A 15832-nucleotide genomic window follows, 5' to 3' on the forward strand; every position below is an offset into this window, starting at 1 on the left:
TGGGAGGCTAGTTCCCCCAGGCTCTCAGCTGTGAATGGGTTAAAGTAATAGCTCCCACTCTGCTCTGTCCATTTGCTTTAAATACTGGCAGCCTGATGTGATGTCACTGCAGTGAGAGCCTTTGCAGTTAACAGGAGATCTACATGTCTTAAAGATTGTGATGCTGATAAATGTCAGGACACTCAATTGAAGGGGTTGGTGATGGATTGCACACATTTCCTCAGACAGTAAATTTTCTGGAAATTCAACATTTAAAGACAATAACCAGAATGTTTGTTATGCAGGTTAACTAAATTGCTTAAGAGTTTTATAGAAAATGTTCTGCAACTCTAAAAGCTGTCCTGCTCAGGCCTTTTTCATGTTACAGTAAGAAAAGCTCAGGTGTAAATAAAATGGATGGCTGAATTCCATTTAGCATCCTGTGTTGGCCTGCTGACTCACTTGTCTGCTGTGACAAGTGCTTATAGCTTTGCAATATTGCACACAATACCCTGTTAAATATTGGTACTAAAATTTGAGTTGAGAAAAAAAAAAAATCTTTTTCTTAAGACCAACACTGAGTGGGACATTGCTGTTGAAAAAGTGCGCTCTGGTGGATGAAGTATGTACATTTGTTCTGCAGATGTGTTCAGTTGACATAGCTGTCTAATAAGCCAATATTCTAGTTATGTTAGACAGTCACTAAAGAAGTTCTTAAACTGTCAGCCATTAAATGAGCTATGCATAACTGAGGATTAAGAGTTTTGTGGAACTGAAGTTTAAGTGTATTGATAGCAAGGATAAAGACCTAGGTCTGCAATGTAGAGCGCAAAATGTAATATGCAAGATTTCTCTTCCCCCTGAAGAAAAAGCCAGGGATGTGCTTTGAAATGCCAAACCAGAATGACATCTTGCAGAGAAAATTGACCCTTAACCTCAAAGCTTCTGCTTATGACACAGCAGAGGACTGGAAGCATAAAGGCAAGTGAACTAAACCTAGTATAAGAGCAGCCTCTAGTGGTGAGAATAATGATAGCAGCAACTTTCTGGTCAGAGCCATTTAATAGATGCTTTAAGAACAAGACATTTAAGAATGTAAAACCATTAAACAATTATTGCTGTACATTTTACACATTTACTGCCACAGAAAAAAGTCCTGTTTAAAAAAAAACCTCCCATTTAAAAAAAAAAAAAAAAACACCTGTCCACTAGACCCTTGCAAAGCATGCCATGGGTTTTAGATTACAGCACTTATGTAAAGCTATCAAAATAACTTTGAGACGTCAATGCTAGGGCACAAGTTTGGGACTTGTGTCAAGTTATGTTGTATGGCAACAGTGAGTGGGGAATATTTGTGTTCAAGATTTCAGTCGGCTAATGTTAGTAGTGCATTATGAGCCATGGCGTAAGCAGACATTGTGAATAAGGTTGCATTAGTTGTCAGTGGTAGCCGACTGAATCTCGTGCAATGTAAATGTCTGATAAGGTGACATCGTTCACTTCACTGAAAAGCAAATTGCTTTTAAGACTGCGCTGCCTTTGAGGTCTTGATGGCCAGCTGTCACGTAAACAGGAAATTAACTTATAGCATGCTTTGGAAAAATGGTAAAACTACACGATTCAATTGTTACATGCAAACCACTGACATGGTCCTCAGCGTGCTGATACTTCAGTCACGTTAAAAGTTTAAGTTAACTGTACAAGTCAGCACATGGTGCCAAATACTTTAGTCACCTCACTGGGTGAGGTGCTTTGCAAGATCCTTCACCACTGAAGACTTGAGCTGTGAGATGGTGGCAATCCTCATCTGCTTTGAAGTAGAGTACTTTCCTTTAATGGCCTGTAAGAAAAAAGCTACACTGATTATGCAAGTTACATATGAGAGTTAACCCCAAAAAAAAAAAAACACAAAAAGATACATGTTTTCTAATATCCACATACATGTGAGCAGTTTCATGTGGGAACTGCATTATTCTACCCTAGTTCCCACAACATAACTGGATTGTTTTGAGTAACCAGGTCATGATTTCTAGAAAGATAGCCGTTTCTTCCTAAGGCAGACATCTCTACAGCTGATGTTGCCAAAACAGATCTAGGATAGTAAAGAAAATGTAGTTTTGATTTTGGGTGATGTGCCCCTTAAGGTTTTTCCATTATGTGCCTTGTGGCTGAGAGTCTACAGATTCCATTTAAACATGCATCTGGCTGGAGTGTTTGGGGGGGAAACCACACTAATCATGCAAGTTTGATTACTTACCATGTGCTTGGTCAGTCCATTGTTCACTTTCACAACATTCTTAGCAATGTGTGCCATCACAGGAATCAAACTCTCTGCTGTGTAGTCCATGTAGTGCTGCAGCGTCACATCCTATGAGACATTTCAGAATAGTGGTCCTTGAAGTACACAAGACTGTCACATAGCATTTCCTACTTAGACAGCATACAGTCCATAGTTGAGTCGATACTTCAATTTAAATTTCTCATTACACCTTAAGGCCAACAGCTCAGTGTACTGTAAATATTGTCTATGTTGTAAGAGTGACTGAGATGTCTCCACTGTAGTTAGTCCACCCCTTCAGAGCACTGAAGGCTGAACACCCCACTTGGTCACAGTTCTGTAATAAAGCTCAGGTAGCCTTGATCAAGGTCTGTTAACATTTGAAGCTGCATATCAGCTGATAGTTATCTAGTGTAATTTCTATGCAGCCTCAAAAAAAAAAAAAAAAATTCAGTTGATCTGTAATCGTTTTGGATAAGTAAGATCTTATGTGGACAAGAAAAAGTAACGAAGCTACTGTTGACTGGAAGTTAACCTCACCCATTCACCGGCATCCAAGATCTTTAGCGTTGTGGCCAAAGCAGCACTTGCCACCATGGAAGGTGGGAAGTGAACCATCTCGTAGTCAACCATGGTGAGCTCCAGGAGGTATTTTGCCAGGGTGTGTTGCTCAGCTGTTACCTGAGAGACAACAAGGTTAGTGGCTGGTAAAACAAACTTAGACACAATCTAGTTTCTGCTGATAAGCTGCTGCGACAAACCTCGTAAATCTTTGAGGCCCTTCTGAGGAACTGCAGGGGAAGAGGCCGGCCTAGTTTGAACTTGAGCACCCGGAGGATTGTCATTTCCATGTCTCTGATCTGGGCGGTGGTGTAGGCCCTGTCAGTCACGTAGGCAAAGTCCGAGATCTCCGGGGGATACATCTCCTCGTATTTGGAAGCAAGGAACATGGCAGTCACACCGACCAGCTGCAGCTGCTTCTTGGGGACTGGGTGGTCCTGTTGGAAGTGCAATCGCATACAGATTTTAAAACTGGGGTAGCATGTCATTAGAAGGCCAGGACTTTGAGCCATCATAGGTTGTGTTTCGTGCAGAGAGCCACCTAATGGGCTAAAGTCTGATACAGTTACTCACCTGAAGAAAGCGGTCAATGATTCCCACAGTCATGTACATCGTCTCCTGCAGCAGACGGAACTTCAGGTTCACTTGCACTAGCCAGTCAATGAGAATGGCCCGCATGTTACCAGTCACCTCCTGATCCTGCAGATAGTTGGGTCTGACGTTCTGGTCAGCCTGGAGACAGTGGGAGATTATTATAACCCGTTTATTTCACTTGCTTTGGGAATAAACATCCGTTTCCCATGCCAATAATAAGTAATGCCCTTTGAATTAAACATTTAGGCAGAAATCCACCTGTTTTGAAAGTTTGATTTACTTGCCTCAAGCTGTCGAAGGTACTTGTAGATGTCTTTCACATATTCACTGCAGAGCATGGGGTTGTCGTAGTCATCCGCATCCACATCCCTGATAGCGGTGTGAAGCATGACGTCGGAAAATGCTTGACAGAGGTCAGCAGGCTCACAGCCAGAAGTCTCCATTGGAGTGGGGGATGCTGGTTCAGGCAGAACCTGGAACGGTGGAAATCCCAATGTAAAATTTCAAACATAAGCGCCACACCCAGCAGTCATTTGTGTATTAGTGGCCAGAGCCATTGGCATACAACTCACCTGCACCTCTGGTTCAGGTTTAATCTCGGGCTCAGGTTTAATAGCAACAATATTTTTTGGTTTTGGTTGTTCAATTGCTTTCTCCATTTTGGTGGCGACTTTGGTCTTCTTGGTCGCCTCCGTCTTGACATTCTAAAGTGAAAGAGATTGATTAGTCCCTAGCCTTTCAGAGGACAATTGATGAGAACAAAAATCGGGAGATGCACCCCTACTTAAATGCAAGTGCGTCCAATAAGGGCTAAGGTTACCTGCAAGGGTGCTTTTTATTTTTATACACCCCCATGAAGTTTTACACGGCAGACATGAATACAATGAAACTTTCGAGTTAGCGTCAATCAGCCCACAAACCCTATAACGTTAAAGAATTTTGAATACACTGCTATAACGTTTGTACATGTGCATTGTAGCATAGTGAATTGAACCTCAGGGGAATCACGTTAAGCAGATTGATTTACTTTTCATCCTCAATCGGAAAGAAAACTGTCACAAGATGCTATAATGAAAAGCTGCAGTTTTACTTTTTTCTGGGCTTCTTTGTTAACTGCGATGTTCCCGATTTCCCCAAGCACCGCTCGAGGCTTCAGTGTGGGCCCGGCCACCGAGCAGGCCTTTCCAGCGAGGTCAGACCTGGTAGACGCCAGGCGGTTCTGCAGAAAAATAACAGCGTTTAGAGTTAAGTTACATTGCATGCTACTCATTTATAATGTGTTGCCGAGTTTTTAGTCGAGTTCTTATTATGGAACAGCTGCACGAGAGCAAACCCTACAGCGACGCACGAGGGCATTTAACATTGTAACAAATATTTGAAAAATTAAAATATCAATAAATACACATCTGTCGTAAAACGACATTCCAATCCTAAGTAACAAAACAAGAAATGGGGGGAAAAATAGCTTAAAGTACTTACTCTGGTCACTCGAAGAGCCATTTCGAAATGTGCGTTGCTTCAACAAAAAAAGGCGACTAATCGTAATGGAGACCGATGCGGTGTAGTTTTCATATTCAGCGTCTGGGTTTAAATCCTCGCTCCCTACAAGCTGATTTGCTGTGTCCCGATTTCCCCGAGCATCTGATTGGTCGAGCGCATCTGCTTCAAATGCGTTCCCCGGACAACCAGTGGTCACGTGATTTCGATTTTTTTTCCTCGTTCACTTCCATTTCCTGTTACGTCCTGCTTATTATTTATGTTACTTTCTAAAGCGTATATAGTTTTTTGTTGTTTACATAAACGAATAAATTAATGAACACGTTTACATGCTCAGAAAACAAAACAAAGAATTGGGTGGGTTAATGTTAAAAAAAAATTTGACGCGCTTACACGTGTTGTCTGATAAATTCCAGTTTACATGCATTTTGGCTTGGCAAATAATCAGCAGTTATCAGTCGGGCCAAGGCTTTACGTTTTCGCTTACCCTCTACCCCAAAGACGAGCACATACGCACAGATAAACCCAGTGCTTTTTTATTTTAAATTTGGAAAGCCTAAGATGGGTGGCCAATTAAAGGAAAAACCAAAATGAAGTATGGAGGCCACCACGAGCCTCCAGAACAGCTTCAGTGCTCCTCGCCAAGTCTGTGGAACTCTATTGGAGGGATGAACACCATTCCTCCACAAGATATTCCCTAATTTATATATACCACCTTTATTTAAACAGGTAATCTCAGTGAGATCAAGATCTCTTTTGCAAGAGAGACCTGAGTACAGCAGATTAAAAGAAAAACCAGACATAACAAAAGGACATATAGCACCAGAGACACTCACAGACATCACTAAATAGAATCATCTGATCACTAATATTCATCTGAAGATGAAAATTTATATTGCATCAATTTGTTTTATGGAGATGGTGGTGGAGAGCATTGTCTTACATGTTGGTCCATTGAGATCTGGTGACTGTAAAGGTCCACATCATTTTCATACTCACCAAACCATTCAGTGAGCCCTGGTGCATGGAAGCATCTGCATTTGATATGTTTCTCCACTCCTTTATTCATGTTTGTCCTTTGTATCTGTATCTCTGATTTGTGTGCAGACCAAGTTTGTTCTTCCCCTGTTTTTTTTTGTACCAAATTAGCAAGCTTGTGTGCCTCATCTGGATTATGGTGAGCTGTGTCAAGACAACCCTATTGACAACATTTTTGAAGAACTAAAAGGAACAGATAAGAGCTTGGCAACCTTATTAATGAACTTCACTGTGTGGAGTACTGCCTTACAGAAGAATATAATAGGCCCCTTGGGCACAGATAGGGAAAAGGCACCCCCTCCTAACTACCAGGGCACCCCAAATCTTCTCAAAACAGATCAATTCTGCTGTCAAACATATTTTCAAATTGTTGTAATTATTTTTAATATAGGTTTAAGTATGCACTTTGCAGCTGTATTTTCTGTTAGGGGGATCAATATGTGGAACTCTTTACCCACAGAACTCAAAATGGATCATTTTAAACTCAAGTTGAAGCTTTTAAAGGATCAGTCACGTAATCGTAAATGATCTGGTGCTTACCTTTGAGTTTTATTGTATCATTGTTTGTGTTTTGGGATGGGCATTGCAAGCTATAAATGCTGTGGTATATGGCATTGTTGGTCCATGCTACTGTGTATACTTGTCTCTATAAAAATAAATATTAAAGAAAATCGGGGGAAATTAACCAAAGCATTTATAAAAATAAATATAAGACTTGGTAACAGTAGACAGGATACTCAATATTAAATGATCAGGATAACAAAAAAAAAAAGATCAGGACGTCTCTACTTTTACCTGAGCCCTGTGACTTTGTGACAAGATATACTAATAACAGTCACTTCAAACAGATGTTCTTGGGCCCTTGGATCTGTTCCCTGTGCATAGGCCTATTCCGTAATTCATCTAGCTATGATGGTCCCATACTCTAAGGACCTTCCAGTTCATTGAGCTGTCCATGGGAAGATACGACTAACAGGACAAAGAACAAGGCTAGGTAGGGTGAACTAGAAATCAAAGCTGAATAGTGATCGCACAGAAAACCCCGGGGAAAGTGGAGCTTACGAGGAGCATTTGAAGGCAACATATCTTCTCAAACTTGTTTTCTTGGATCTGCAGACATCACGTCTGCGTTGATCCTTCCTGATTACATGGACATTGATGCTTAGCTAAGCAACAATCTCTGGTCTGTCTACTTGGCGGAAGAAATGGGTTTAAATGTTCTGTAATAGCCTGAACTCTTTTGTTGCTAATGGCTATACTCCAACACCCCTGCCTTCCAATCAGAGCATCACAATTTCCGTGACGTGCACCGGAAAAAGATAGGACGCAAACGCATCACGTAAAGCAAAACAGATGCCACCACAAGCACAAATCAGCGACCGAGGACGTCAACGGAATTAGCCAAAGGTACTCCCAGGCGGAGTGTAGTATATCTGTGTGAGGAGACTGAAAGGAAAGGCACAAACGACTTACCTAGACGGCCCTAGTTAGTTAGCTCCAATATAAACCTAGTTATTCCGTCAATCCAAAACGTTTCTAGAAAAATCAACGTTTCTCAGACACAGAAGGTAAGTTAACTAACGTTAGTTAACTTAAACCATAGCCAGCTAGCACAAGTGGTTGTTTGGAAGTTCCTGGAGTGAGCAGTGAAACACTAACATAAACAATCTCAAAGTCACATTTTAGCTGTAACCGATTAGCCTCGACGTTAATGTAAAATTGGCTTACTTAGCTAGCGAGGATTAAAGACATGTTCCGATTGGTTAACACGTGTCGCCGAAAACTTTGCTTCTCTAACTGCGAGGTTGGCATTTAAGAATTAACTGCAACTTTCGCATGTTATAACATCTAGCTACTAAACACACTAACTTTAATATGTTTGTTTTTTTCAACACATACCTGCCCACTAACTCAAAATAAAGACAATCTGTATTTAACTTGGCTAACGTTAATCTGGTAGCAGCACCACCAGTCTCTGAAAACGTAACGTTAGCAACTCAAGTTAACGGTATCTTGTTGTCTGGCTATATCAAGGTTTTGCGATAATTTGATGCGTCTGCTTAACCGCGTTGATTTTGACTTATTTCCCGTGGTAACGTTAATACTTGGAAATGCACTTTGTTAATGTCACGATGCTCAGCTCATCTGTGGTGGGAACAAAAACAAAGAACAGACAAAGCAAAGGCAACAACAGTGCTAACACTTTTCAGTTTTAGCTAACCTCTAGCATGCTAACATTAGCGAGATCACGAGAATCTGCTCACACGGTTGTTGTGGCTAACTATCGTTAGCATACGAGCAATTGGACTAAACCCTATAACTGAACTGCGCTTTGGTTGTGTGTGTTTCAACTTGAAGATTTTATAACGCGACTCAGAGGTGATACTGTTCATGCTGCCCGGTGCCATGTAGCATAGTTCTTGAAAGAAAGGCGTTAGCAGCAGTCATTAGCTTGCTAGCATGACTCAGTGGATTTGTAGAAATGACACAGCGGTGGCCCGGTGTTTGTCAGGAAGCAACCGAGGACTGCGGTCGAAATAAATTATATTAATTGCTTAAACCAACTCAATTGAGCACATCTAGAGATGTGGTTATTAGGCATCGGGATGATATTAGCCAGGTTGCCAGTTTGACGTTAGCATGCGTCAAGTACCACTAACATCTTGGGGTCAGTGAGTGATTTTGGCTTTTGTCTCGGTGATGAACGTGCTCGACTCTTAATGCTATCTACATGTGCTGTGCTGAATTTTGTACCCATGTCAGAATCTGTTCCCACGAGTTCCCTGCCCATTCGCACACGTTCCAAACTGTGTAAGATTTTGAAGCCTCTTTCTTCATAATGCGTTTCCTCTTCTTGGTTAGAAAGCTGATGGTATCTTTGATGGGGAAACCTACTCTGACGAGGATAGAAATGTTGGCATGATACCAGCTCAGCTTGCGGAACTCTCGAGGTTATCTATAAATAGATGTGTTCCCAGCCTTACTGTGTTGAGGTAACTCGTGTGTGTGTGTGTGTGTGTGTGTGTGCCTTTTGAGATCACAGTGTCACATTGCACTCCTGTGACAGAGGAAAGCCACCGTACACAGGTCCATGTGAGCCTGGAGCTGCATGGAACACCGCAGTCTGCAGGCACACACACGTGAAGGTGCAGATTGCAGGGGTGTAGTGATGACAGTTTTTGGGAGAGGAGGAAGCCTCTTGTGCAACTCACTGGAACCTGTACTTGGTGATGTGAATACTTCCACCCCCCCCCATTTTTGGTTTTGGTTTCCCCCATGTTTTACCAATGATTATAAACAGCCCCCCTTCTCTCTCTCTCTCTAGTGATATCCTCACAACTTCCTTTAGTGTCATTATGAGGCTGATGCAAGTTAATGTTTGCTTGAGTAACTTTGGCTAGAGAAGAGGGGACTCAGACTGTGTTCTACTGTCAATATTAGCTAAACATTCTGGTTTTTAGACCTACATGTTTGTCCCCTGCATGCCTATTTGTGACAAAATAGGTACGCAGGAGCTCATATAGTCAAGATTTCAACCCATCATACTAGTAACATTACAGCTGGGATTTTTTTTCTACTTATACAGATACAATTAGCTATTGAGTTTCACTGCTGATACAAAACATTGACTTTGACAAATATAAACATGTTTTTTTTTTTTTATTTATTTATTTTTTTACAAAACCTTATTTAACAAAGGAAACCAAAGTTCTCATATTGAATGTTGTCTAAACACCAGCAGCAGAACAAGATTTTTGGCCAAATGAAATAGTCTAAAATTTGTGTGACCAAAATTCATTGCTTAGGCTAAATCACATGATTATCTCATCATTCAGGTAGTGTGGTGAACCTGTAGTGATGCAGGCTAGATGAAAGGTTTTTTCTTTTGACCACTAAAAGAATAACTGATTAGAGAAAGTGGCTTCTGTCAGTGGTGGTGATCAGCGAGTGTCTGTTCTTTTACAATGTTGTTTGATGACCTTGTGCAAATTAGAATAATGTGGTAATTGTATTAAGTAGCTGAACAAGCCAAAGTCAGATGTGAGTACGTGTTAATAGCTGATAGTGATAATGAGCTGTCACTAAACCTATTAATAATTGCTACCTGGTGATGCATAGTGTGGTATGAGTGTGTTAAAGTGGAGTTGAACCAGAGGTGAGTGTGATTTAGTAGGCAGACAGACTGCAGCCAAGGGTGAAATTACACTGTTCACACCTGTGAATTACAATTAATTAATTATTTGTTTATTCACTTGAATCTGCCAAAAATGACGAAGTCAAACGTTAACATTTCCTGAGAATATTACCTGGGTATTGATACTGTTGAATCACAATATCACAGTACCCCAAAGTTCAAATGATATCTAATCTCAACATTAAAGCAGTTTTTTAATGCAGGGCTGTTTTTATTCTGAACACCCAGTTCAGTTGTATGAAATGAAGAAAAACAGAAAATCCTCAAATTTGAGAAACTGGATTTAGTGAATGTTTGGCATTTTGCCTGATAATGACTATTTATTGGTTATAAAAATTATTCCCAAAGCGATTAATTGACTAATTTTATTTTCTGACCTGTATTACAGTGTATTATATTTTTTGCTTAGTACTTCTATTCCTGTGTGCACTGATGTGATAGTGAGCTGCTGTCACAAAAGAGTTTCCCCTCAGGGATCAATAAAGCATTTCTGATTCTGATTAAGTCTGAAGCTCTATTAATCATTTATCTATTAATAACTTTTCAGGTCAGATTTTTTCCCACCTGTATGTTGGTTGTACCCACACAAACACTCATCACTCCAGCGTGTGTCTTTTGTTTGTGTCTCCAGGTCAGCTCACCAGGCGGCAGACATAGCTATGGCCCAGGAAACCAATCAGAGCCCAGTTCCTATGCTCTGCCCCACCGGCTGTGGTTTCTATGGCAACCCTAGGACTAATGGCATGTGCTCTGTGTGCCACAAGGAGCACCTGTCAAGACAGAACAATGGAGGAGTCAGTTCTTTGAGTACTGTGGGTAAGACCTGCTGTGTCTGTCACAGGCTTCTTTTTTTTTTTGTTTCCTAGTGCACATAGGACAAAACTCCCAACCTCTGTCTGCAGCTGCACTGCCTTTGTCCTCAGTGTCTGACTGTAGCATGTGGTGAAATTGTCTCCCTCAGGCAGCAGCAGTGGCCCCACAGCTGAGGCTTCTGCCATCCAGAGGTTAGAGGCCACTTTGAATAATGCTGCAGCTGCTGCAGTCGCTGCTGCAGAGGTGGCAGCTGAGGCCGCCGCCTCTGCTGAGGCTGTTGCCACCGAGGCTCTCAGGTGAGGGGATCCACCAGGGTTTATTATACTGCCTTCAGACAAAGCTTGTGAGGTCACTGTTTCGAAATAGGAAGTTATATATATGTACTTCAAAGTACTAAGTGGTTTGCGTTGTGAGTACATTGTTGCTTGTCCATAGCACCTTCCCCTTGTGCTGACATTTAAAAAAAAAACATGAAAAAACAAATGTCAAAATTTGCTAACTCAGTGCTGTCAAAAAAAATGAATACCACATCAGTGGGTCAATCGTGTGGACTCTTCTCGTAAACACAACTCCACTTAAAGGCACCATTAAACCTGAAACAATACAGCCCTATAAGTATCTCATGAGTGTCTCTTCAGCAGATCAAGACAATTGGATCAAGACCAGTTACTCTTGTGAAATATTGAGCTTTTTAATTAATTCTGTCCTATTTATTCTTCGCAGTGGGGTTTCAACTACCATTTCTGTAACACAACAGATGACTGAGATGAGTCTCTCCTGTGAGGAGAAAGGTGTATCAAGGAGCAAAGTAGAACTCACAGAGCCAGGTGGGTGCCAAGTATGGAGCTGATATTTTTCATATACTGAGTGACACCAACACAGTTAGAAGCACACCAGTTTATTGAGTACAGTGTAATGCAGGCCAATACAACAGTCCTGCTAGAAATAACATTGTGAAGCTTACAGTATAATGTTGAGCTGTCAGAGATGTTGTCATTACAGTTGGGTGATATGATTGTGTATACCATGAGATGATCAAAATTTGGTTTCTAATGAGGTATCTTTTACTTTTAATATCTCTGATTGTATTTGACCATTGAGTACACATTTGTAAATCAGTGAGCAGGACTACTGTATGGCAATATTGGAATTAGAAGAAAGGTCCATCAGTGTGATGAAGTACCTTGATTTGACAGAATATATTCATAGGTCTGGACAAAAACAGACATTTCTAGAAAATGTACTGTTTCACAATACATATTAGCATTGCAATATAAAATTGCCTAAATCTAATATTTTCTTGCCCCCATTTACATACACGAGGGTTTTTTTTTTTGACCAAGAAATGCTTTTTATAAATACTGGTGTGTACTCTGTAGGTTAGTAAGACAGATACTTTACGTTAACTTAACGAGTTAAGTGTTTTTCCTGTGTCTCTCCAGTATTGAGTCAGCCCACATTCTCAACCTCCCATCCCTCCACTGCTGGCAGTGAGGACTACAAAGCCCCAGAGCCCCCAAAACCCAAGAAGAATCGATGCTTTATGTGCCGCAAAAAGGTTGGCCTTACAGGTAAGAAATTACACCAATTACCGATATAATGTCACTAGAAAATGTCACCACCAGTGACAGGTTTGTTCTGGTTCTGCTGGGTCCGTTTTTCTAAGTTCAGGCTGAAAACTGCAACTTATTTTAGTTTAAATATGGTAGTTTAGTTATTTACAAGGTGGAGTGTTGTTAGGTGTTCAATTTCGGTGGCTGGACAACGGGATTGCTCTGGGCAGCAGCTATGCGTCTGGCTGAGAATGCCAATACAATTTGGTCAAAGCAGAGCCATCGCACAGCAAGCTATGCTTTTCTGCCATTTTGTGACGCGGTCCACGGCAGAATGCGAGTAGCAGATAAACTTAAGTTTTTGCAATGGCTGATTTAAAACCAACAAACAAACAAAACAAAAAACGCCAGTATCCATTACAATCTTCTGCAGCAAATGTGAAAATGGAGCATTTTGCTTGAGGCAGCAAAGAGCCATAATAGAAAAATAGAGAGACAGAAAGATGAGTGTAAATATTGGTTCAGAAGTTATTGATTTCAGATTTAAAGTTTCCCTAGAAGCTGAAGTTTCTATTTTACGAGGCCTTAAAACATTTTACAGCATAAAATACTCTGCAAAAGGTATCAGTTAAGTCTAATGTCCAGATGACGTTACTCCAAAATACTGATATATCCCTCTACTAGTCAATAATTTTAAAAGTAACATGTTACAGGGAGCAGTGATCCATTACAGCCTGCTATATTCTATTACATCCTCCAAAATAAAAATTGTGTCCCTTTTCTAAAACTTTGTCTTAGCCCACCTGTTCTAACCAGCAGTTCACTGATCACATCATCCCCAGCAACAGGTGATGAGTTTTAAAGGTAAACATCATGTTGCTGCAGTGTGCCAGGATGTGTACGGTTAGGGATGTTTTGCCATTGTAAACAGTTGTTATTGTTTTGACTCGGTCTGTCTTCTGCTGTGGCGTTTCAGGTTTTGACTGCCGCTGTGGGAATCTGTTCTGTGGACTTCACCGTTATTCCGATAAGCATAACTGTCCGTACGACTACAAAGCTGAAGCTGCTGACAAGATTCGCAAAGAGAACCCCGTGGTTGTTGCTGACAAGATCCAGAGAATATGAAGAGGACTCTGTTTGACTTTGAATGCGAGAGAATATGGGAGCGATTGGCTTTAAAAAATGGACTTGAGTCCCACCTTCTTCCTGAAGAACCTGCCCCCCTTGTTTGTTACACATTCAGGACTTTTTTTTCCCCCCAGTGCATGAAAGTTCACACATATTTTCAGCATTCATTCTTGTTTGTGTGTGAGTTTAACACCTTTGGAGGGTTGTATTGAACAAACAAAGTGTGTATGTGAGGATGGGAGAGTCCATATCATGGGAAGCGACTGAGAGAGATTGCTGAAGAAAAAGTCATTGCCCTTTTAGAAAATGATGATGGCTGCCCAGCCAGTTTTGTGATCCTCCTGAGATCGCTTGAACTCTGCCTGGAAAGAGCTTGGGCACTTGGGCCTGTTTGGACTCTCAGACTGTTACTGCTGTTGGCTGATGGCGCCATCTCATCCGTGCTTGCACTCTGCTGGCTTGAGTAGCAAAATTGATATTGCCATTTTTCCCTTTTTTTTCTTTGTTTGGTCAGAGTTTAACCCTCCTTACTTGTCAGACTTTGCGTCCTGGTAAGTTTTTATCAACCTGAAAACGCTTCTCTGTGCCGCTGGAATCACCCCCCCCCCGACACACAGCTCAGACATATTGCTAAAGATACTTTGAAAAAGAGACTTTGTTGCTAGCCCTTTCTTGCTGGCTGACATTCCTTCCCTTCTGCTGTGTGTTTGCGGCACTAGAAACACAACGTAGTTTGACAGTTCACTTCTAGTTCTCTCCTGTTTTTGGGCTGAATGCTGTGACCCGCTCTGTGCCCGGGATCTGGATGGCAGGCACGTCGACTTCCTGCTCTTTAGGTCTTTAAAACCATCCACTGAAGTCACGTGATGATATGTGTCACCTGACTGTTTTAACATTTTTTTTTCTTCTTTTGTTTGTTTTCCAGAAAAGTGGTGTGTATGCTGTGTTTTGTTGTATGACAAGTAGCCTAAACTTGTATTAATTTTTGCCTTTGGAAGGGTTTAGCTCCACTAATATTTTCGTCTTTTACTTCACTATTGAATGTTTTCCTCTATTTTTAATGTGAGCTGACAAATTCACAACTTTGGGAGTGTTGGATTGTTGCATACTGTTTATCAAACACAAGTGTGTGTTTGTGGGAGTAGATGTGGACGGCTGGAGTATTGTGTGAAGCTAAGTGGTTGTGTGCCGCAGTGACTTAGTGAGACCTGTGTTCGTAGGTTATTAATAATTATCAGTTTTTGTTGATTTTCGGTCTGGCTGCTTAATCTGTTTGTTTTTGTTTTTTTTACCATGTAGTTATGCAAGTTTGTACAAACATCTTTATTTATATACTGCAGTGCGCATAATCCTCCAATAATACAGAATAAATTGTATGATGTAAATAAATTATGTTCACAAATATAAAATCAAGAATTCATGGCTCTTCATTTTAATATGCCACTGTCATCCAGTTCAGCATAAATTGAAAATTGATGGCTTGGCGTCTGCCTTTATTCCTGAACTTTTAACCTCTTCTATACAGATCTACTTTATATTAAGTTATTTTACAGTGTCCACTGTCAATGGGAAGAAGGTGATAAGTGTTCTCTCAGAGTGGAAACAACCAACCTTCAGGAAATGTTACCAGTTCGGGGTTCAGTTACAGCTGTAACTGCTCATGTGGAAGTTTTGAAGTTGTGGTTTTGTTGTATGTCTTGAAAGAAGAGAGAACCTGCATGCTAAAACTGCAGATTTGTGTTTCACTCATCATTTTCCCAAATGCTTTATATTCAATTTTTTCAAGATTTGCATCATGCAAACACAAACCTGTGTGGGTGTAGAAATGTTACAAATAGTCTGAGTAAAATGCACAGCATACAAAGAGAATGAAAATAGTTTTAACCAGCATTTGTCTAGAAAGAAATATGCGTCAAATATATATATTTGCTTGACTTGGTTTCCTTGGATTATTTCAGTTGGCTTAACAAGTCGGTGTCTCAGATAACAGGCGGCAGCAGCGGCCATGGTTTAATGAACATGGACCTAAAGGTGGACCAGAAATAAAGGCAAATATATGCAACAGCACTGTGCCAGACTTGCACAACATGCAGTCTACCATAATATACAATAGAGCAAATATCCAACATTCACCCACACAGCACATCCACATTTGCTATTGATATAAAAATTTTCTTTGAACAGTTTCAGATGTTC

At 40.8% G+C, this 15832-nt stretch overlaps 2 protein-coding genes across 3 annotated transcripts; one reads left to right on the forward strand and one right to left on the reverse strand.

The window, feature by feature from the left end:
• Positions 1–1022: 1022 nt before the first annotated feature.
• Positions 1023–5052, reverse strand: ccnb1 (cyclin B1). The gene is made up of 9 exons (XM_044174661.1): positions 4892–5052; positions 4503–4631; positions 3985–4116; positions 3697–3885; positions 3392–3550; positions 3019–3255; positions 2798–2938; positions 2237–2347; positions 1023–1819 (listed from the first exon to the last, which is right to left on the reverse strand). Exons 1-9 carry the CDS (start codon positions 4910–4912, stop codon positions 1715–1717), a joined length of 1224 nt encoding a protein of 407 aa, XP_044030596.1. The 5' UTR covers positions 4913–5052; the 3' UTR covers positions 1023–1714.
• Positions 5053–7246: 2194 nt separating this feature from the next.
• LOC122865616 (AN1-type zinc finger protein 5-like) lies at positions 7247–15045 on the forward strand. Of its 2 annotated transcripts, none has more exons than XM_044174304.1 (6): positions 7247–7354; positions 10774–10958; positions 11104–11251; positions 11679–11782; positions 12398–12526; positions 13485–15045. In XM_044174304.1, the coding sequence occupies exons 2-6, from the start codon at positions 10802–10804 to the stop codon at positions 13631–13633; spliced, it is 687 nt and encodes a 228-aa protein (XP_044030239.1). In that variant the 5' UTR covers positions 7247–7354; positions 10774–10801; the 3' UTR covers positions 13634–15045. The 2 variants fall into 2 exon arrangements, 1 of the variants encoding a protein (XP_044030239.1); XR_006375506.1 differs by lacking the exon at positions 7247–7354 and adding an exon at positions 13307–13372 and having other exon boundaries at positions 13485–13677.
• The last annotated feature ends 787 nt before the right edge of the window (positions 15046–15832 follow it).

The sequence above is a fragment of the Siniperca chuatsi genome, linkage group LG18 (assembly GCF_020085105.1).
Source record: "Siniperca chuatsi isolate FFG_IHB_CAS linkage group LG18, ASM2008510v1, whole genome shotgun sequence".
Classification (NCBI taxonomy): Eukaryota; Metazoa; Chordata; class Actinopteri; order Centrarchiformes; family Sinipercidae; genus Siniperca; species Siniperca chuatsi.

Excerpts from the sequence above, each read along its gene's own strand:
- ccnb1 (XM_044174661.1), bottom strand. The coding sequence starts at position 4,912 with ATGGCTCTTCGAGTGACCAGA. Across the intron at positions 4,632-4,891 it reads TGGCTCTTCGAGTGACCAGA|AACCGCCTGGCGTCTACCAG; the intron begins GTAAGTACTTTA and ends ATTTTTCTGCAG. Across the intron at positions 3,551-3,696 it reads AGTACCTTCGACAGCTTGAG|GCTGACCAGAACGTCAGACC; the intron begins GCAAGTAAATCA and ends CACTGTCTCCAG.
- LOC122865616 (XM_044174304.1), top strand. The coding sequence starts at position 10,802 with ATGGCCCAGGAAACCAATCAGAGCCCAGTTCCTATGCTCTGCCCCACC. Across the intron at positions 11,783-12,397 it reads AGTAGAACTCACAGAGCCAG|TATTGAGTCAGCCCACATTC; the intron begins GTGGGTGCCAAG and ends GTGTCTCTCCAG. Across the intron at positions 12,527-13,484 it reads CAAAAAGGTTGGCCTTACAG|GTTTTGACTGCCGCTGTGGG; the intron begins GTAAGAAATTAC and ends GTGGCGTTTCAG.